The sequence below is a fragment of the Hemiscyllium ocellatum genome, chromosome 18 (genome assembly GCF_020745735.1).
Source record: "Hemiscyllium ocellatum isolate sHemOce1 chromosome 18, sHemOce1.pat.X.cur, whole genome shotgun sequence".
In the NCBI taxonomy this organism is placed as follows: Eukaryota; Metazoa; Chordata; class Chondrichthyes; order Orectolobiformes; family Hemiscylliidae; genus Hemiscyllium; species Hemiscyllium ocellatum.
The window spans coordinates 9,837,502-9,859,085 of record NC_083418.1 but is presented as its reverse complement, the minus strand read 5'-3'; the positions used below and the strand labels follow the sequence as shown (position 1 = coordinate 9,859,085).

At 48.5% G+C, this 21,584-nt stretch overlaps 1 protein-coding gene across 1 annotated transcript in view; it reads left to right on the top strand.

Moving 5' to 3' along the window:
* The window catches only part of spi1b (Spi-1 proto-oncogene b), a 190,672-nt gene extending 183,624 nt beyond the window's left edge, over nt 1-7,048 (top strand). The window contains exon 5 of the mRNA XM_060838372.1: nt 4,486-7,048. Within this exon, the coding sequence (XP_060694355.1) occupies nt 4,486-4,793 (308 nt within the window). The 3' untranslated portion in view covers nt 4,794-7,048. The remainder of the gene's footprint in view (nt 1-4,485) is intronic.
* Nucleotides 7,049-21,584: the final 14,536 nt, after the last annotated feature.

Below are 21,584 nucleotides of genomic sequence, written 5' to 3'. Positions count from 1 at the left end.
ATGCTTTCCCCAGTGCTGGTGCTATTGGCCCATAAACAAGAACCCACTTCTCCCACACCCAATCATTTCTCTAACTTTGCCTTTCAACTGGCAAGTAAAAGGTTACAGGAAAACAAGACAAAGAGAAATTGAGTCCTGAAATGGGAGGTATGAAACGGATAGAGTTGGGTACTGGTCAGTAGGTCATGATGAGGTGGGGGAGGAGATGAGTTGAAGGTGGTGATTGAAGTTGCTGTGAAAAGGCCAGCTACAGTCACACACCCAGTGAAGACCAGAGAGAGAGACTCTGTCAAAGTCACCTTGATCACTTGGCGAAAGAGGAAATCTGACAAAGGGAGAACAGAGAAGCGCTCTGACCATCCAAAATCCGGCCACAACCTAAAGGGAAATTCAGAAAGAAAGTGAAAATCAGAAAGAAATTGAAAGCTGCCTGGTATTACAGAACCCCCCCAGGAGAACGAAATAAGTCAGGCTCTTTGGTTACAATAAAATCAGTGGCACTGTCCCAATTATTAAGTAGATTTGGTCGTCAAAATCAAAGAGAGCAGAGTCATGGGAATAACAGCATCCAGACAGAAACAGAAAGAAACCAAATAAGTTAATCAAGAATATGTAGCAGAGAAGAAGCTAAAAGTTGATCAGTTTATTATTTCTTGTCAAATTATGGTCTACACGTGCTGATGTGCAGAAAGATTCTTTTTGCATTTAAACCACTTTCAAAGCATTAGTTCTATCCTTTAGTACTTATTACAGTAAAAACATATCAGCAAATCAAATTGTTAACTTTTTCAAATATTGGTTTAGCCATGTTAATGTGTGGAAAATTACATTCATGCACCATTTTATCACATTAATACACCAGGCAATTGAGTGGGGAGGGAGTATAGTTCATTGTTGGGGAAGTTTTTTTTAATATTGCCCTTTCTGCATAGGACGTGCAATTGAAGTTAGTTCAGGAACAGCTGCCTGCAACTGAGCATGTGCTGTTCCCGGAGAAATGCAATTATATCCTTCATATACGGACTGATTTGCTGTAGTCAATGTGACCTCTGTTCTAAATGCTTTATGTAGAGTCTGTCAGAGCCATTAAATATACCTCACCTGAAACTCAGGGATGGATGTAACTGGAAATGTGAGGATTTTCAGAGTTGTGAAAGAGCTAGCTACTGAAAGAACCAGCAAGGATGTGAAAAAAGCAGCAGTCTGCCACCTTGAATTGCCGGGTGAGTCCAAATGGCTATGGAGATTAAAGAAGATGTACGCAGAATTCAATGCTTTTCCCACTCACAATGGTAAAACTATGAAAGTTGCAATGTTGAGAATCTGGGTATTTAAAACTAACAAGCCTGCTATCAGTGTTAGGCAAACTATATTACAGCCTAGACCTCACTAAGGTGCAGAAAAGACAGACTACAGAGACTTTGAAAGCTTTGAAGAAACTCTTTGAACTTCATATCAATGATATTCCTGAATCGCATTTGTCCAAAATTAGAATTCAAGCAACGAGAGAGACTACTGATGAATATGTGACCACAGTGATATATTTAGCTGAAACCTGAAAGCTTGGACAACAAAAAGATGATCTCCAAGATAGGATTACCTGAGGTATTAGAGATTCTGTCATGAGAGCACATCTGCTTAGAGAGGAGGAAATTGCTCTCAAGAAAGGTATCATGTGCGGAAGTTCTGAGCTGGGTTGTGTTAATGGCAAACAGGCAAGGCATTGTATTATGCTGAGAGACATTTCAGGGCAATGAAAACAACATAATTAGAGAAGAAAAAGAGAAAAAATGTTTACTGAAAGATCAAGGCCAGAGTTTAGGATGTAGACATTGCAAGGACATCACACAAAAAGGTGGCATGAGGAAAGTAGTGCTATGACTCCAAGAAGCTGAATCACTTTGCACAGCAGTGTTCAGCTAAAGAAGCAAAACAAGCCCATGAAGATGTCTGCTGGAAATAATTCCGACAATTCACTGTACACCATCTAACTAGTTGGAGTCTAAAGGTGGTCACTGACTTTTGACTGTCCCAATGGTGCCTGCAGAAGGAGAGCATCAAGTTTTTGTGAAGTGTTAGATAGACACCAATGCCTCCAGGAAGTGACAACTCCGATAGGCTAAATGAACACAATGGTGGCAGTGAAGGAAACCAGAGAAACAGTCAATGAATTTCCTGGATTGGAAGCTATTGTGGATGATCTTGTTTATAGATGTGAGATAAAATGGAAGAAGCTTTTGTGGATCACAATAAAAATTGAGTACAACTGCTAGAGAGAGCTTGCCAGATAAAGCTGAAGCTGAACAAGTAAAGGATGCAATTATAGATGTTGAAATCATGTGCTGACAGAGACAGGACTTCAGCCAGAACATGACACAGAGAGAGCTGTAGCAGAGATGCAATGATCAACGCAGGTGAAAACAGTGGACTTGTGAACTATTTAATGAAGTTCTTGCTTACGTTGTCATCAGAATGTGAATCAAGCTCACTGTGCAGAATATGCAGCTCAGAATCGGAAGCTGCTCACTAGAATGAGGCAACTGACAGTGATACCACCAGTGCAGGGGTACTACAATGTCAATGATGGAGTCACTTTACAATGTGATGGCAGTGAGACACAACTTGGAACAACCCCCATGCAGGAAGGACCACCAGTAGCATTTGCATCCTGGATATTAATGCAAACTCAACCATGTTACATTCAGATTGAGAAGAAATGCCTCACTATTGTCTTTGCTTATGAGTGTTATCATCAATACCTGTTTGGGACAGATCCTAACAGTGAATTCTAACCACGCATCACTTCAAAGCATTGTTTTCAAATTGTACATATTGTTGCAGAGCATCTGCACAGATGTTACTTTCATTGCCAGAGAAAGTGTCTGGAATGGATATATAAGTAAGGGCAACATGCTGGCAAGAGCAGCAATCCGTATCAAGAAAGTTCAGGATGCTGAGGCAGGGTGTGAAATTTTCCCGATTCCACAACAATCTTGATGTGCTCTGCAAATCGTCAACCCAGCAGAGACAAAGCAAACTGTGGAACACGATGTAACTCTCAAAGTGCTATAGGAAATAGTGTTGAAGGGATAACCTGAAAGCTTTAAGAACACGCCTGTTGCTATAAGGGAGTATTGGGCGGATGGGAGATGAAGTGATTGCTCAAACAAAGTTTGAAAGGAAGTGGGATTATTATCTCTAAGTTGATGACAGCACAGCCACATGAGCCATCCAGGAATTGAATCTAGCCTGAGACAGGCAGAAGGCATGCTGTACTGGCCAAACAGCAGACAGCACACAGCCTGAAATGATAAATTGGTTAAGCCAGCTAAAAAAGCATAATGACACACACAACTCCAGACAGACCATGGATGGAGCTTAGAGTAGGATCTTCTCACTCTCGCAGGAAGTCACCATATTATTCTGATGACTGGATGATGTCAATGAGATTGTAGAACACAAGAAGCACATTCCATTTTGTACAGTGTTTCTGAGATTGGAATGAATGACCGTGGCCTTCAATTCATAAATGCAGAATTTAGCTGCTCGTGAAGGATTTTGAAATTCTACAGTATGCATTATCTCCACACTATCCTGGTCAAAGGGAAAGCGGATCGCAAAGAAATTGAGGACATCCAGCACAGACTCAAAAAAGGCATTGCTAGAGTGGAAAACAACACCTTCTGAAGGCAGGGGAGGCTATCCAGTCCACAGTTACCCCGAGAATGAAAACTGCTGACAACCAGCAGTAGTATCATGTGTGAGTGACAAAGTCAGGTGAATTGACAAAAAGCTAAATTTCACTTTGATAAAACTGCAAAGTCATTGGCAGAGCGCACACTGGAGAAGCTAGTGGGACTGGAAACGTTCAACGCTCTCAGTAGAAGTGGCAACTCAATACCTGTGCAGGACAGCTGTCATCCAAATTATAGCTGGTGAACATCAACAACCATTCCTACTGCAGACATTTCTATACAATCGGACTCAGAACCCACCTTTCTGGGAAAATGTGACCTCACTGTCTATGCGGAGAACGAGAACGATTATCCCAGGGAGCCAGTGCTCCTGAGCAACAACAACGGGTCAGCAACAGAGGTAACCATGGCAACAGCATTCACCGCAGGAAGATACTCCCTGGAGAAGGTATGCAATGCATGTGCAGAGACTGATGAAAGCGGAATTCACAAACGTTCGCACACACTTCTGTAAATGAATGAGGATTTTCTTTGTGATCATCCATTCTGGGTAACTTTTAATAACCTATAACTGCAAACAATAGTGCATGCATTTTGTTTTATATGAAGGGGGAAGCACTTGGAGAAATATAGTTGTGCTTAATGCCGAAGCGGGCTTTGCTGTGCTGGTATGACCCCCAACTCTGTCAGAAATACCAGAGCGCTATCAACAGAGGGGAGGAAGGGTAATAGTTTTAACAGCTGTTTCAAAACTTACCAAGTCTCTTGTGATGATATCCACCCCCAACAGGGAACAAGAAGAAGATCCGACTCTACCAGTTCCTGCTGGATCTCTTGCGGAATGGCGATATGAAGGAGAGTATCTGGTGGGTGGATAAGGACAAGGGGACATTCCAGTTCTCCTCAAAGCACAAGGAGGAACTGGCAAATCGCTGGGGGCTACAGAAGGGCAACCGCAAGAGGATGACCTACCAGAAAATGGCCCGTGCTCTGAGAAACTATGGCAAGACGGGGGAGGTGCGCAAGGTGAAGAAGAAGTTGACGTACCAGTTCAGCGGCGAGGTGATGGAAAGGTTGGAGTGGAAGCGGTACCCATAATGAGTTGCTCCCCTTCCTCCTCCACCTCTGCATGCTCACAGCACCAACAACCACTCTGCCCCTTTCTGTCTGTACTGGGGAGCCCCTCATTCAGAGACACCGAGGAATGTTGGAAAGAAGACAAGCTCCCACATCTATCCGGAAATATCTGGGAACGAGAATTCATCACACAACTCCTCAACAGTGCCTCCCCCCCCCATTCCATTTGGTCTGCCGACCCTCCATCCGCACACCCACTCTGCCCTCAGCCTTCTATTCCCCCCTCCAACCCCAATGCCAACTTATTCCCATCCCCACAGACTGCCCTCTGCCTCACCACCTCCTCTTCCTCCCTGCCTCCCTTTTCCCTCCAATCCTAATGCCCACCTGCCCCACGGCCCCTCTCCACAGCCCTCGCTCCCTGCCCATCGCGTCCAATGTCCATCTATCTTCTATTGCTCGCTAAACCTCTGCTCCCTTTATCTCCACCTGCCTCCCCACCCCTCTCCTTCACCTCATTCACCTCCTTGCCATTTCATCTGTCTCTCCATAGTTCACCCTGCTGCCTATTCCTTCCTTCCCCTCCCTCATTCCCATTTTTCTCTACCCCTCTCTCTCTTGTACCCCCCCCCCCTTCCACTTGCTGCAGACATAACTTGCTGATGCCAGTGGTTGGTGGGGAAGGGTACTGGGCAGGTCCCCATGTTATTCAGTCAGGGGCTCAAGGGAGTCAGGATTGTGACGGAAAATAAGTGCGCCTGTCTGCTTATCTCTATTTTCTGCCGCTGTGTGGTCTGGCCTCTGTCTGTACGTGACTATGGAATAAACCCTCATCATCTATCTTTGCATTGCATCGAATCCACCACTGACCTCACTCACTTTCGCTTGGTCTTTGAGAATGGGCTTTGTGAGGCAGGTCATTCACAGGTCTCTCCATCGAGGCCCAGAGATGCCTGCCTCAAGGCACAGCCAAAGAGCCAGGAGCCAGGAACACTCTTCATGCAACACCCCAAAACCCCTCCAAAAACATCAGGCAATCACCATCTCCAACAAGAGACAATCTAACCAATCCCCCTTGACGTCCAATGGTCTTAGCATCACTGAATCCCCCAATAACAACATCCTGGGGGTTACCTTTGACCAGAGACTGAACTGGACTTCCCACATAAACACAGTGACTACAACAGCAGGTCTGAGGCTAGGAATGCTGTGGTGAGTATCTTACTCCCTGACACCTCAAAACCTATCCACCATCTACAAGGCACAAGTCAGGAGTGTGATGGAATGCCTAGTTGAGTCAGGCACCAACAACACTACTGAAGCTTGACACCATCCAGGACAAGTGCCCCAAGCATCTACTCGCTCTACCACTGACACTCAGTAGCAGCATTGTACTATCTACAAGATGCACTGCAGAATTTCACCAAAGACATTTAGACAGCACCTTCCAAACCTATGACCACTTCCATCTAGAAGGACAATGGCAGCAGATACATGGGAACATCACTACCTGCAAGTTCCCCTCCAAGCAATTCATCATCCGGACTTGGATACATCACTGTTCCTTCAGTGTTGCTGGGTCAAAGTCCTAGAATTCCCTCCCTGAGGGCATTGTGGGTCTAACTACACCCCAAAGGACTGCAGCAGTTCAAGAAGACAGCTCACCATCACCTTCTCCAGGGCAACTAGGGACAAGCCATGAATGATGTCCCAGCCAGCGACACCCACATCCTGTGAGGGACTCAATAAGGAAAAAGTCCACTTCTGTTCCAAGGGAGTGTGCTTACTAACTCCCAGCCAAGGCCTGGACCTAACCAACTCTAGTTCGGCTTAGAGTAAATATTTCCAATCCTGCTTCCTTCTTGGGGGTCACCTCACATCAGCATATCCCTTTCAGAGACTAAGAATGAAAAGAGCAAGGGAAATGCTTGTAGGTCTCCATTGTACAACTTCCTCCCAGAAAAGGTCATTATTTCCCATTGTCCTGCTAGGTGGAGTCTTAAACAACTTGGATTAAAACCCAATGAAGCCACCTCAGAGAGGTATGAAGTCTGGGCTCAAATGCTTTAGCTTTCTCACTGTAACAATGGATAAATGTCTGTTTGAAAATAAACTGCTGTAAATGTACATGTGATGAATGTGTGTTCATGTGACAGTGTTGTTAATCAAAATTGCCTTGCACAGCAATAACATTGAAAAGAAACAATTCTATGATTAACCAACAAAGTAGGAAACATTGGAATTTGTCTGCGAATAAAGACCATCATCTGACAATACGCTGCAGGCTAAACCTCATAATTGGATTTATTTATATGTATAAGAAAATTCAGAGAAAAATTAAGATAAAACCTGATTACATTTTTTTTAAAAAAAGGGAAGTGCTCAATCTTAATTGTATCAGAAAAGATTTTAGTAGATGTTAAAAGATGACTTCTCGATATGGATTCCATAGCCCTACATGTGGAGCCAAAGTGACAGGTTTAGATCATACAATGGAACAAGCACGTAAACCACACAGTTTCACATAAATACTGTGCTGCAGAAGGAAGCCATTCAGCCACAAACTCTCCAAATATCGGTCAGGCCTGAGGTTGACAGTTTTAGGGACTAAAAAGAAATACAAACAACAGGGACAAAACGCTGTTCTCTACACCCACTCTCTCACATTAGAGGCAACAGGACATAGAGTGCTATCACGGCTATCTCAGTCAGAAACTTTCACAACCCAGTCCAGAGATATCAGGACAGGACACTCACCAACACATGAAACCGGGGGCACATCACTCTGTCAGACCGATGGTATTGGGGATGCAGCAATGATGAAGGGGAATACTGAGGGAATGTGGCACTCTCTGAGTGTCAGTAGTGAGGGGATGCTACACTGTCAGAGAGTCAGTGCTGAGGAAGTGCCCCACTGCGGGAGGGTCAGTGATGCCGGAGTGCTGCACTGTCAGAGGGTCAGTACTGAGGGAGTGCTGCTCTGTCAGAGGGTCAGTACTGAGGGAGTGCTGCACTGTCAGAGGGTCAGTACTGAGGGAGTGCTGCAGTGTCAGAGGTTCAGTACTGAGGAAATGCTGCACTGTCAGAGGGTCAGTAATGAGGGAGTGCTGCATTATCGGAGGGTCAGTACTGAGGGAGTGCTGCACTGTCAGAAGGTCAGTACTGAGGAAATGCTGCTCTGTCAGAGGGTCAGTGCTGAGGGAGTGCTGCTTTGTCAGAGGGTCAGTGCTGAGGGAGTGCTGCACTGTCAGAGGGTCAGTACTGAGGGAGTGCTGCTCTGTCAGAGGGTCAGTACTGAGGAAGTGCTGCTTTGTCAGAGGGTCAGTGCTGAGGGAGTGCTGCACTGTCAGAGGGTCAGTACTGAGGGAGTGCTGCACTGTCAGAGGGTCAATGCTGAGCAAGTGCTGCACTGTCAGAGGGTCAGTACTGAGGGAGTGCTGCACTGTCAGAGGATCAGTGCTGAGGGAGTGCTGCACTGTCAGAGGGTCAGTCCTGAGGGAGTGCTGCTCTGTCAGAGGGCCAGTACTGAGGGAGTGCTGCTCTGTCAGAGGGTCAGTACTGAGGGAGTGCTGCTCTGTCAGAGGGTCAGTACTGAGGAAGTGCTGCTTTGTCAGAGGGTCAGTGCTGAGGGAGTGCTGCACTGTCAGAGGGTCAGTACTGAGGGAGTGCTGCACTGTCAGAGGGTCAATGCTGAGCGAGTGCTGCACTGTCAGAGGGTCAGTACTGAGGGAGTGCTGCACTGTCAGAGGATCAGTGCTGAGGGAGTGCTGCACTGTCAGAGGGTCAGTCCTGAGGGAGTGCTGCTCTGTCAGAGGGCCAGTACTGAGGGAGTGCTGCTCTGTCAGAGGGTCAGTACTGAGGGAGTGCTGCTCTGTCAGAGGGTCAGTCCTGAGGGAGTGCTGCACTATCAGAGGATCAGTCCTGAGGGAGTGCCCGCACTTCAGGAGGATCAGTCCTGGGGGAGTGAGCACTGAGGTGGGGGGAATCAGTAAAATGTGAAGTGAGGTGCCCACGCTTGTCCACAAAGCCTCTGTAGGAAGAACGCAAACTGCTGGCCATTGGTGGAGTCTGATATTACTGAAACGGATCTTTGCCTTTCTACATCACTCAAGGTAAGTGACTGGAATAGCCAGAAATGGTGAATGATGGTCAGTCAAAACAAGCCCTGCTTTTCATTCTTTTACTCCCACCTTCCTTTCTTCCTTTTGTCCTTTCTTCCTTCATTTCTGTTTTGAGTGTGACTGAGATCATTCCTTGCTGTGGTATTAGAATCAGCAGATCGTTCCTCTTTTGCGTGGTTCAGCCACGTGGTGAGTGGGGGCTGTGCGCACTCTGAGGAAAGGTCTGTGAACAAACCAACTCTGTAATGTTCACTCACTTCCTCCCAAAAGGTGGAGTCTGCAAGAATTCAGAAAGCACACAGACTATTTCAGTTCACGTCCATATTTAGCACAACTACATTCCCGGAAATTTGTAAGCAAAAAGTTTTGGTGGAGACAAAATCAGATTGTACACAAATTGCTTCAAACGTGTTACTTGTGCTTGTGTAGACGCTAATAAATAGCCAGAATCGGATTACACCCCAGTGCTGACTCAGGACCCTCTAGTTCATCTGTATAACATTCTTATTTTCCTGTATTTTTCAAAATATAACTAAGGTCCTCTCTATACTGGTCTGATCAAATAATCACAGGACATGGCTAGATACAGAGTAAAGCTACCTCTACTCTTTAAACTGAAAAGTAAAGTGCTGTCTACATCACTGCCATCAAATACTTCCAGGACCAGAACAGCACGGGGTTAGATACAGAGTAAAGCTCTCTCTACATTGTCACCACTAAACACTCCCCAGGACAGGGACAACAAAGGGTTAGATACAGACTAAAGCTCTCTCTACATTGTCACCATCAAACACTCCCAGGACAGGGACAACAAGGGGTTAGATACAGAGTAAAGTCTACATTGTCACCAGGACAGCAATGACGGGGTTACATATGTACACACTGTTCCTCCTCTAACTGAGGAAGTGAATCAAAATGATATGGTTGTGCTCATGTGATAAGGGGATTTGTTCCTTCCTACTCTGACTAATTGCCTCTTTAATGGGGCTTTTGTTGGTTGCAACCAGACGCCACTATTTGAAGCAATTGTTAATTTCTGCTAGCCTTTGCTACCCTCTGGTGGCCGTGCCATGAATTGCTCAATTCCCCTTTACATTTTCTTTACCCCTTTTTCCCCCTTTGATTCATCTTCCTCCCTCATTTTGCCCTCTTTTCTCCCTCTTATTACCACCTCTTTTAACTCCTTAACCCCTCCCTCTCATTATCTCTTTCCCCCATTCCCTGCCTACACTTTACCCCATCTTTTCTGCTTCTTTCCCTCTATTTCCCTGTCTTTTCCCTTGTCTTATTGCCTTTTCTACGTCATTGCCTTTGGCACCTTTGTATTTTTTGAGAAAGTGACCAAAGAAGATTGATGAAGGCAGAGCGATGGACATTGTCTATCTGGGGGCTTCAGCGATCTTTTTCGACAAAATTCAACGTGGTTGACTGGTTAATCAGGTTAGATCACTTGGAATACCAGGAGAGCAAGCCATTCCGACACAAAAATTAGCTCAAAGGTAGGAGACAGAGGTTGGTGTGGAAGGTTGCTTTTCGGACTGGAGGCCTGTGACCAGGGGTGTCCCGCAAGAATCGATGCTGGGTCAGCAACGTCTTGTCATTTATATAAATGATTTAGTTGTGAATATAGGAGGCATGCTTAGTAAGTTTGCAGATGACAACAAAATTGGTGGTGTAATGGACAGCGAAGAAAGTTACTTCAAAGCACAACGGGACATTGATGAGATGGGCAATTAAGCCAAGGAGTGGCAGATGGAGTTTAATTTAGATAAATGTGAGGTACTGCGGTTTGGAAAGGCAAATCAGGGCAGGACTTATACCCTTAATAATAAGGTCCTAGGAAATGTTACAGAACAAAGAGACCTTCGGGAGCAGGTTCATAATTCCTTGCAAGTGGACTTGCAGGTAGTTCGGGTAGTGAAGAAGGTTTTTGGCATGCTTGTCTTTATTGGTCTGAGCATTGAGTACAGGAGCTTGGGAAGTCATGTTGTGGCTGTACAGGATATTAATTAGACCACTTTTGGAAGACTGTGTTCAATTCTGATTGCCCTGCTTATAGGAAAGATGTTGTGAAAGGGTTCCGAAAAGATTTACAATGATGTTGCCAGGGGTGGAGATTGGAGCTATAGGGAGAGGCTGAACAGGCTGGGGCTGTTTTTCCTGGAAGCATCGGAGGCTGAGGGGTGACCTTACAGAGGTTTATAAATTCCTAAAGGGCATGGATACGGTAAATAGCCAAGGGCTTTTACAGAGGTAAGGGAATGCAGAGAGTATAGGTTTGAGATGAGAGGGAAAAGATTTAGTGCGGGCCTAAGGGGCAATTTTTTTCATGTAGAAGGGGGGGTGTGTATGGAATGAGCTGCCCGGAGAGGTGATGGAGGTTGGCACAATTACAACATTTAAAAGACATCTGGATGGTTACATGAATCAGAAGAGTTAAGAGGGACAGGGGCCAAACGCTGGCAAATGGGACAAGATTAACTTAAGATATCTAGTCAGCATGGACAAGTTGAACCAAAGGGTCTGTTTCCGTGCTATATGCCTCCATCATTCTATGACTCTATCTGTGAATTCCTTGAAGTATTTCCCTGCCCATTCAATTCTATCATTGCTTAAAATGGTCTCTGACCCAAGAACTCAGAGTCATAGAGATGTACAGCATAGAAACAGACCCTTCGGTCCAACTTGTCCATGCCAATATCCCAACCCAATCTAGTCCCACCTGCCAGCACCCGGCCCATGTCCCTCCAAACCCTTCCTATTCATATATCCATCCACATGCCTTTTAAATGCTGTAATTGTACCAGCCTCCACCACTTCCTCCGGCAGCTCATTCCATACACGTACCACCCTCTGTGTGAAAATGTTGCCCCTTAGGTTTCTTTTATATCTTTCCCCTCTCACCCTAAGCCGATGCCCTCTAGCTCTAGACTCCCCCACCCCAGGGAAAAGACTTTGTCTATTTACCCTATCCATGCCCCTCATGATTTTATAAACCTCTATAAGATCGCCCCTCAGCCTCCGACGCTCCAGAAAAAACAGCCCCAGCCTGTTCAGCCTCTCCCTGTAGCTCAGATCCTCCAACCCTGGCAACATCCTTGTAAATCTTTTCTGAACCCTTTCAAGTTTCACAACATCTTTTTGACAGGAAGGAGACCAGAATTGCACGCAATATTCCAACAGTGGCCTAACCAATGTCCTGCACAGCCGCAACATGACTTCCCAATTCCTGTACTCAACACCCTGACCAAAAAAGGAAAGCATACCAAAAGCCTTCTTCACTATCCTATCTATCTGCAACTCCACTTTCAAGGAGCTATGAACCTGCACTCCAAGGTCTCTTTGTTCAGCAACACTCCCTAGGACCTTACCATTAAGTGTATAAATCCTGCTAAGATTTGCTTTCCCAAAATGCAGCAACTCGCATTTATCTAAATTAAACTCCATCTGCCACTTTGACTTTGATACTGAACATGTTTTGCTATATTAAGGACTACTTTAGTATCTGAGGAGTCACTAACAGTGTTAAATGTTATGCAGTCATCAAACATCCCAGTCCTGGTCTTATGCAGGAGGGTAGGTCATTAACTAGGCCTCAGACACGACATATGGAATTCCTACAGGATGTGCCCAGAGACCAAGCTGACTGACTTGCAACATCCACAGCCATTTTATTTCTGCTGACATTTTTCACTCACTCCCACTGTGGGTGGCATGGTGGCTGAGTGGTTAGCACTACTGCCTCATAGCAACAGGGCCCCAGATTCAATTCCAGCCTCGGGCAACTGTCTGCGTGGGTTTCCTCTGGGTGCTCCGGTTTCCTCCCACAGTCCAAAGATGTCCAGGCCAGGTGAATTGGCCATGCTAAATTGCCCATAGTGTTAGGTGCATTAGTCAGAGGGAATGGGTCTGGGTGGGTTACTCTTCGGAGGGTCATGGTGGACTAGTTGGGCCGAAGGGCCTGGTTCCACACTGTAGAGAATCTAATCTAATCAGAATTTGACTCCAATAGGCTCGGGCTCCATGATGTCTTACTCATTGAATGCCGCCTTGATGCTTCGAGCAATCACTCTCACCTCACCAGTTCAGGTCTTGTTTCCTGGCAGAACCCAAACTGAGTATCATTGAGCAGGTTATTACTTTGATAGCAGTGTCAGCAACTCATTCTGTCACTTTGCTGATAATTGAAAGTTTTGGCTAGATTGGATCTGTCTGTTTTGCACACAGGGCATACCTGGTTACGTTTCCATGTTGTCAGATATATGGCCGGGGTTGGAGCTTTGCATGAACAGCTTGGCTAGGGGATCACCATTTAGATTGGTCACTGGAACGGAGATTTTTGTAAATTAGGTGTATTTAAGACTGAAGTCCTCCATGTAGCTCTACTTTCAGTCTTTTTGGATTCCTGCTTTAGCTGTACTTTACCTGTTGTAACCGCCTCAACCTGTCTACCCCCTTCCCCCACTCCAACCTCTCACCCTCACAACGAGCAGCCCTCCAATCCCTCTGCTCCAATCCCAACCTCACCATCAAGCCAGCAGATAAAGAGGACACAGTGGTAGTCTGGCGCATTGACCTCTACACCGCTGAAGCCAAATGCCAACTCGAGGACACCTCTTCCTACTGCCCCCTTGACCATGACCCCACCCTCCATCACCAAACCATCATCTCCCAGACCATACAGAACCTCATCACCTCAGGAGATCTCCCACCCACAGCTTCCAACCTCATAGTCCGGGAACCCCGCACTGCCCAGTTCTACCTCCTTCCCAAGATCCACAAGCCTGACCACCCTGGCCGACCCATTGTCTCAGCATGCTCCTGCCCCACTGAACTCATCTCTACCTACCTTGACACTGTCCTATCCCCCCTAGTCCAGGAGTTCCCCACATAAGTTCGAGACACCACCCATGCCCTCCAGCTCTGCCAAGACTTCTATTTCCCTGGCCCCCAATGCCTCATCATCACCATGGATATCCAATCCCTCGACACCTCCATCCGCTATGACCAGGGCCTCCAAGCCCTCTGTTTTTTCCTCTCCTGATTCCACCAACACTCATTCGTTTGGCCGAACTAGTCCTCACCCTTAACAATTTCTCCTTCAAATCCTCCCACTTCCTCCAGACCAAAGGGGTAGCCATGGGCACACGTATGAGCCCCAGCTATACCTGTCTCTTTGTTGGCTACGTAGAACAGTCGATCTTCCGTAATTACACCGGCACCACTCCCCACCTCTTCCTCCGCTACATTGATGACTGCATTGGCGCCCCCTCGTGCTCCCGTGAGGAGGTTGAGCAATTCATCAACTTCACCAACACATTCCACCCTGTCCTTAAATTTACCTGAACCATCTCTGACACCTCCCTCTCATTCCTGGACATCTCCATCTCCATTAATGATGACCAACTTGACACTGACATTTTTTACAAACCCACCGACTCCCACAGCTACCTGGATTACACCTCTTCCCACCCTATCTCTTGCAAAAATGCCATACCATATTCCCAATTCCTCCGCCTCCACCATATCTGCTCCCAGGAGGACCAGTTCCACCACAGAACACACCAGATGGCCTCCTCCTTTAGAGACCGCAATTTCCCTTCCCACGTGGTTCAAGACGCCCTCCAACGCATCTCGTCCACATCCCACACCTCAGCCCTCAGACCCCACCCCTCCAACCGTAACAAGGACAGAACACCCCTGGTGCTCACCTTCCACCCTACCAACCTTCGCATAAACCAAATCATCCACCGACATTTCCGCCACCTCCAAAAAGACCACACCACCAGGGATATATTTCCCTCCCCACCCCTTTCCGCCTTTCGCAAAGACCGTTCCCTCCGTGACTACCTGGTCAGGTCCACGCCCCCCTACAACCCACCCTCCCATCCTGGCACGTTCCCCTGCCACCGCAGGAACTGTAAGACCTGCGCCCACACCTCCTCCCTCACCTCTATCCAAGACCCTAAAGGAGCCTTCCACATCCATCAATGTTTTACCAGCACATCCACTGATATCATTTATTGTATCCGTTGCTCCCGATGCGGTCTCCTCTACATTGGGGAGACTGGGCACCTCCTAGCAGAGTGTTTTAGGGAACATCTCCGGGACACCCGCACCAATCAACCACACCGCCCCGTGGCCCAACATTTCAACTCCCCCTCCCACTCTGCCGAGGACATGGAGGTCCTGGGCCTCCTTCACTGCCGCTCCCTCACCACCAGACGCCTGGAGGAAGAACGCCTCATCTTCCGCCTCGGAACACTTCAACCCCAGGGCATCAATGTGGACTTCAACAGTTTCCTCATTTCCCCTTCCCCCACCTCACCCTTGTTCCAACCAGCCAGCTCAGCACTGTCCTCATGACTTGTCTGGACTTGTCCTACCTGCCTAGCTCCTTTTCCACCTATCCACTCCACCCTCTCCTCCCTGACCTTCATCCCCTCCCCCACTCACCTATTGTACTCTATGTTACTTTCTCCCCACCCCCACCCTCCTCTAGCTTATCTCTCCACCCTTCAGGCTCACTGCCTTTATTCCTGATGAAGGACTTTTACCCAAAACGTCGATTTCGCTGCTCCTTGGATGCTGCCTGAACTGCTGTGCTCTTCCAGCACCACTGATCCAGAATCTGGTTTCCAGCATCTGCAGTCATTGTTTTTACCTGTTGTATGTCAGAAGTTGTTGCTGTAACAACAGCAAGTGAATCTCTGCGTGAGAAAGAGGTTACAGAGTTAAAATTGTATCTTTGTGCCATCCGGATACATGTACATCAAAGAGATGCACAAGCTTCTGAAAATAAGAAAGTTGGGAGTTAAGTGTCCCAGTCCTGGCACAGGCACCCAAAAATTACAAGTGAATTTACCTAGAAAGATCCATAAGAAATGAATATCAAATCATAATGAAGTGATGCAGCTTTGTAAGAATAGCAAATGTTGTAGTTGAAGGGAGTTTCTCGAAATGGAGAAAGGTGCCCAGTGGTGTCCCACAGGGGTCAGTGTTGGGGCCACTGTTGTTTGTAATATACATAAATGATCTGGAAGAGGGCACTGTTGGTCTGATCAGTAAGTTTGCAGATGACACGAAGATTGGTGGAGTAGCAGAAAGCATAAGGGACTGTCAGAGAATACAGGAGGATATAGATAGACTGGAGAGTTGGGCAGCAAAATGATAGATGGATTTCAATCCAGACAAATGTGAGGTGATGCATTTAGGCAAGTCTAATTCTAGAGCGAATTATACAATGAATGGAAGAGCCTTGGGAAAAGTTGATGAGCAGAGAAATCTGGGAGTGCAGGTCCATTGTACCCTGAAGGTTGCTGCACAGGTGGATAGAATGGTCAAGAAGGCATATGGTATGCTAGCCTTCATCGGACGGGGTATTGAGTATAAGAGCTGGCAGGTCATGTTAAAATTGTACAGGACATTGGTTTGGCCACATTTAGAATACTGTGTACAGTTCTGGTCACCACATTACCAAAAGGATGTGTATGCTTTGGAGAGGATGCAGAGAAGGTTTACGAGGATGTTGCCTGGTATGGAAGGTACTAGCTATGAAGAGAGTTTGAGTAGATTAGGTTTATTTTCATTAGAAAAAGGAGATTGAGGGGGGACCTGGTTGAGGTTTACAACATCATGAAGGGTATAGACAGGGTGGATCGAGACAAGCTTTTCCCCAGAGTGAGGGATTCAATAACGAGAGGTCACACGTTCATGGTGAGAGGTGGGAAGTTTAATGGGGATAAACGCTGCAAATATTTCACACAGAGGATGGTGGGTGTTTGGAACGCGTTGCTAGCAGAGGTGGTAGAGGTAGGTATGGTAGCTTCATTTAAGATGCTTCTGGACAGATGCATGAGTAGGTGGGGAGCAGAGGGATACAGATGCTTAGCAATTGAGCAACAGGTTTAGACAGTGGATTTGGATCGGCTCAGGCTTGGAGGGCCGAAGGGCCTGTTCCTGGGCTGTAAATTTTCTTTGTTCTTTGTTCTAAATGAACATTTCTATTATATTACTAGCACCTTATTTTGAGATGCCTACCATAACTTATTTATTAAGTTCACAAATAAAAGGACAAATATTAGAATGATAACAAAAGCAAATATTGATGGAGAAGCTCACAGGTCTGGTACCATGTGCAGAGAAAATAGAGTTAACATTGAGTCCAGTGGTGGTCAGACCTTTGAGTTTCTCCAGTAATTTGTGTTTTTGTTTCACATCTACAACATCCATAATTCTTAATTTTATTTTAGTACAGGTTGCTGTGAAGCTAGAGAGAAAGCAGGAGTGTAGGAATAAATGTTATGTTTTCAAGTTGGTAAATCATAAATTAACAGGCTCAGTGCTCAGGTCTTGGCATTTTAATAATCTACATGAATAAAATTATGAGGGGAATAAACATGATGCATCCATTTTGCAGTTCCTCAGATGGAACACTTGCCAAAAGAAGTAAAGTGGCCACAAATCAACTCACGTTAACCGAAAGGAAAATATCAATTGAAGACAACAACTTTTATAAAGTGCCCTTGGAGTGGTCAGATGACACATGATTCATCATATAACATTTTAAATTCATATCCAAAACATGCCTGCACCTTGAATGAAAAACAGCTTTGTCAACGCAAGGCATTATTGAGAGCATGTGAATGGAGGGATGATACCGGAGAGGGACGGGTAGGGACAGAATTCCAAAACATGTATTCATCGCAACTGAAGGCACATTCTCTAAACAAAGACGTTTACGTAGAAAAAGCACAACAGACCAAAATACAGAGAAAGAAGATATTTCAGATCTTTTAATGATTAAAACCGAGCAGAGAATGAAGATTACATGAGTACAAGCAAACAGGGTCTGTCTGCAAACAGACTGGGCCAGTCCCCGCACAGACTGGGTCAGTCTCCACACAGACTGGGTCAGACCCCGCACAGTCTGGGTCAATCCCCGCACAGACTGGGTCAGTCCCCACACAGACTGGGTCAGTCCCTGCCCAGTCTAGGTCAGTCCCCACACAGACTGAGTCAGTCCCTGCACAGATTAGGTCAGTCCCTGCACAGACTGGGTCAGTCCCCACACAGACTGGGTCAGTCCCTGCACAGTCTAGGTCAGTCCCACACAGACTGGGTCAGTCCCAGCACAGACTGGGTCAGTCCCCACACAGACTGGGTCAGTCCCAGCACAGACTGGGTCAGTCCGTGCACAGACTGGGTCAGTCCCACACAGACAGGGTCAATCCCCGCACAAACTGGGTCAGTCTCACATACACTGGGTCAGTCCCGGCACAGACTGGGTCAGTCCCATACCGACTGGGTCAGTCCCCACACAGACAGGGTCAGTCCCACACAGACTGGGTCAGTTCCCACACAGACTGGGTCAGTCCCCAAACAGACTGGGTCAGTCCCCACACAGACTGGGTCAGTCCCCGCACAGACTGGGTCAGCCCTCACACAGACTGGGTCAGTCCCCACACAGACAGGGTCAGTCCCACACAGACTGGGTCAGTCCTAACACAGACTGTGTCAGTCCCCACACAGACTGGGTCAGTCCCCACACAGACTGTGTCAGTCCCCACACAGACTGGGTCAGTCCCCGCACAGACTGGGTCAGCCCTCACACAGACTGGGTCAGTCCCCGCACAGACTGGGTCAGTCCTGCACAGACTGGGTCAGTCCCCGCACAGACTGGGCCAATCCCCACACAGACTGTGTCAGTCCCACACAGACTGGGTCAGTCCCACACAGACTGGGTCAGTCCGTGCACAGACTGGGTCAGTCCCACACAGACTGGGTCGGTCACCGAACAGACTGGGTCAGTCCCCCACAGACTGGGTCAGTCCCACACAGACTGGGTCGGTCCCAACACAGACAGCGTCAGTCCCAAACAAAATGGGTCAGTCCCCCCACAGACTGGGTCAGTCCCAACACAGACTGGGTCAGTTCCCACACAGACTGGGTTAGTCCCACACAGACTGGGTCAGTCCCTGTACAGACTGGGTCAGTCCCACACAGACTGGGTCAGTCCCCGCACAGACTGGGTCAGTCCCTACACAGACTGGGTCAGACCCCGCACAGACCGGGTCAGTCTCTCACAGACTGGGTCAATCCCCACACAGACTGGGTCAGTCCCACACAGACTGTGTCGGTCCCAACACAGACTGGGCCAGTCCCACACAGACTACGTCAGTCCCCACACAGACTGGGTCAGTCCCCACACAGACTGCGTCAGTCCCAAACAAAATGGGTCAGTTCCCACACAGACTGGGTCAGTTCCCACACAGACTGGGTCAGTCCCACACAGACTGGGTCAGTCCCCGGACAGACTGGGTCAGTCCCACACAGACTGGTTCAGTCCCCGCACAGACTGGGTCTGTCCCACACAGACTCGGTCAGTCCCCACACAGACTGTGTCAGTCCCCACACAGACTGGGTCAGTCCCCACACAGACTGGGTCAGTATCACACAGACTGTGTCAGTCCCCACACAGACTGGGTCAGTCCCCACACAGACTGGGTCAGTCCCCGCACAGACTGGGTCAGTCCCACACAGACTGGGTCAGTCCCCGCACAGACTGGGCCAATCCCCACACAGACTGGGTCAGTCCCACACAGACTGGGTCAGTCCCAGCACAGACTGGGTCAGTCCCACACAGACTGGGTCAGTCCCTGCAAAGACTGGGTCAGTCCCCCACAGACTGGGTCAGTCCCACACAGACTGGGTCGGTCCCAACACAGACAGCGTCAGTCCCAAACAAAATGGGTCAGTCCCCCCACAGACTGGGTCAGTCCCAACACAGAATGGGTCAGTTCACACACAGACTGGGTTAGTCCCACACAGACTGGGTCAGTCCCTGTACAGACTGGGTCAGTCCCACACAGACTGGGTCAGTCCCCGCACAGACTGGGTCAGTCCCTACACAGACTGGGTCAGACCCCGCACAGACCGGGTCAGTCCCTCACAGACTGGGTCAATCCCCACACAGACTGGGTCAGTCCCACACAGACTGTGTCGGTCCCAACACAGACTGGGCCAGTCCCACACAGACTACGTCAGTCCCCACACAGACTGGGTCAGTCCCCACACAGACTGCGTCAGTCCCAAACAAAATGGGTCAGTTCCCACACAGACTGGGTCAGTTCCCACACAGACTGGGTCAGTCCCACACAGACTGGGTCAGTCCCCGCACAGACTGGGTCAGTCCCACACAGACTGGTTCAGTCCCACACAGACTGGGTCTGTCCCACACAGACTCGGTCAGTCCCCACACAGACTGTGTCAGTCCCCACACAGACTGGGTCAGTCCCCACACAGACTGGGTCAGTATCACACAGACTGTGTCAGTCCCCACACAGACTGGGTCAGTCCCCACACAGACTGGGTCAGTCCCCGCACAGACTGGGTCAGTCCCACACAGACTGGGTCAGTCCCCGCACAGACTGGGCCAATCCCCACACAGACTGGGTCAGTCCCACACAGACTGGGTCAGTCCCAGCACAGACTGGGTCAGTCCCACACAGACTGGGTCAGTACCTGCAAAGACTGGGTCAGTCCCACACAGACTGGGTCAGTCCCACACAGACTGGGTCAGTCCGTGCACAGACTGGGTCAGTCCCACACAGACTGGGTGCGTCCCTGCACAGACTGGGTCAGTCCCACACAGACTGGGTCGGTCACCGAACAGACTGGGTCAGTCCCCCACAGACTGGGTCAGTCCCACACCGACTGGGTCAGTCCCAACACAGACAGCGTCAGTCCCAAACAAAATGGGTCAGTCCCCCCACAGACTGGGTCAGTCCCCACACAGACTGGGTCAGTTCCCACACAGACTGGGTTAGTCCCACACAGACTGGGTCAGTCCCACACAGACTGGGTCAGTCCCCGTACAGACTGGGTCAGTCTCTACACAGACTGGGTCAGACCCCGCACAGACCGGGTCAGTCCCTCACAGACTGGGTCAGTCCCCACACAGACTGGGTCAGTCCCACACAGACTGGGTCGGTCCCAACACAGACTGCGTCAGTCCCACACAGACTGGGTCAGTCCCCACACAGACTGGGTCAGTCCCCACACAGACTGCGTCAGTCCCAAACAAAGTGGGTCAGTCCCCACACAGACTGGGTCAGTCCCCACACAGACTGGGTCAGTCCCACACAGACTGGGTCAGTCCCACACAGACTGGTTCAGTCCCCGCACAGACTGGGTCAGTCCCACACAGACTCGGTCAGTCCCCACACAGACTGGGTCAGTCCCTACACAGACTGGGTCAGTCCCTACACAGACTGGGTCAGTCCCACACAGACTGAGTCAGTCCCCACACAGACTGGGTCAGTCCCTGCACAGACTGGGTCAATCCCCACACAGACCGGGTCAGTCCCTCACAGACTGGGTCCGTCCCTGCACAGACTGGGTCAGTCCCAGCACAGACTGGGTCATTCCCTGCACAGACTGGCTCAGTCCACGCACAGACCGGGTCAGTCCCTGCACAGACCGGGTCGGTCACTGAACAGACTGGGTCAGTCCCCCACACAGACTGGGTCAGTCCCACACAGACTGGGTCAGTCCCCACACAGACAGGGTCAGTCCCACACAGACTGGGTCAGTTCCCACACAGACTGGGTCAGTCCCCAAACAGACTGGGTCAGTCCCCACACAGACTGGGTCAGTCCCCACACAGACTGGGTCAGCCCTCACACAGACT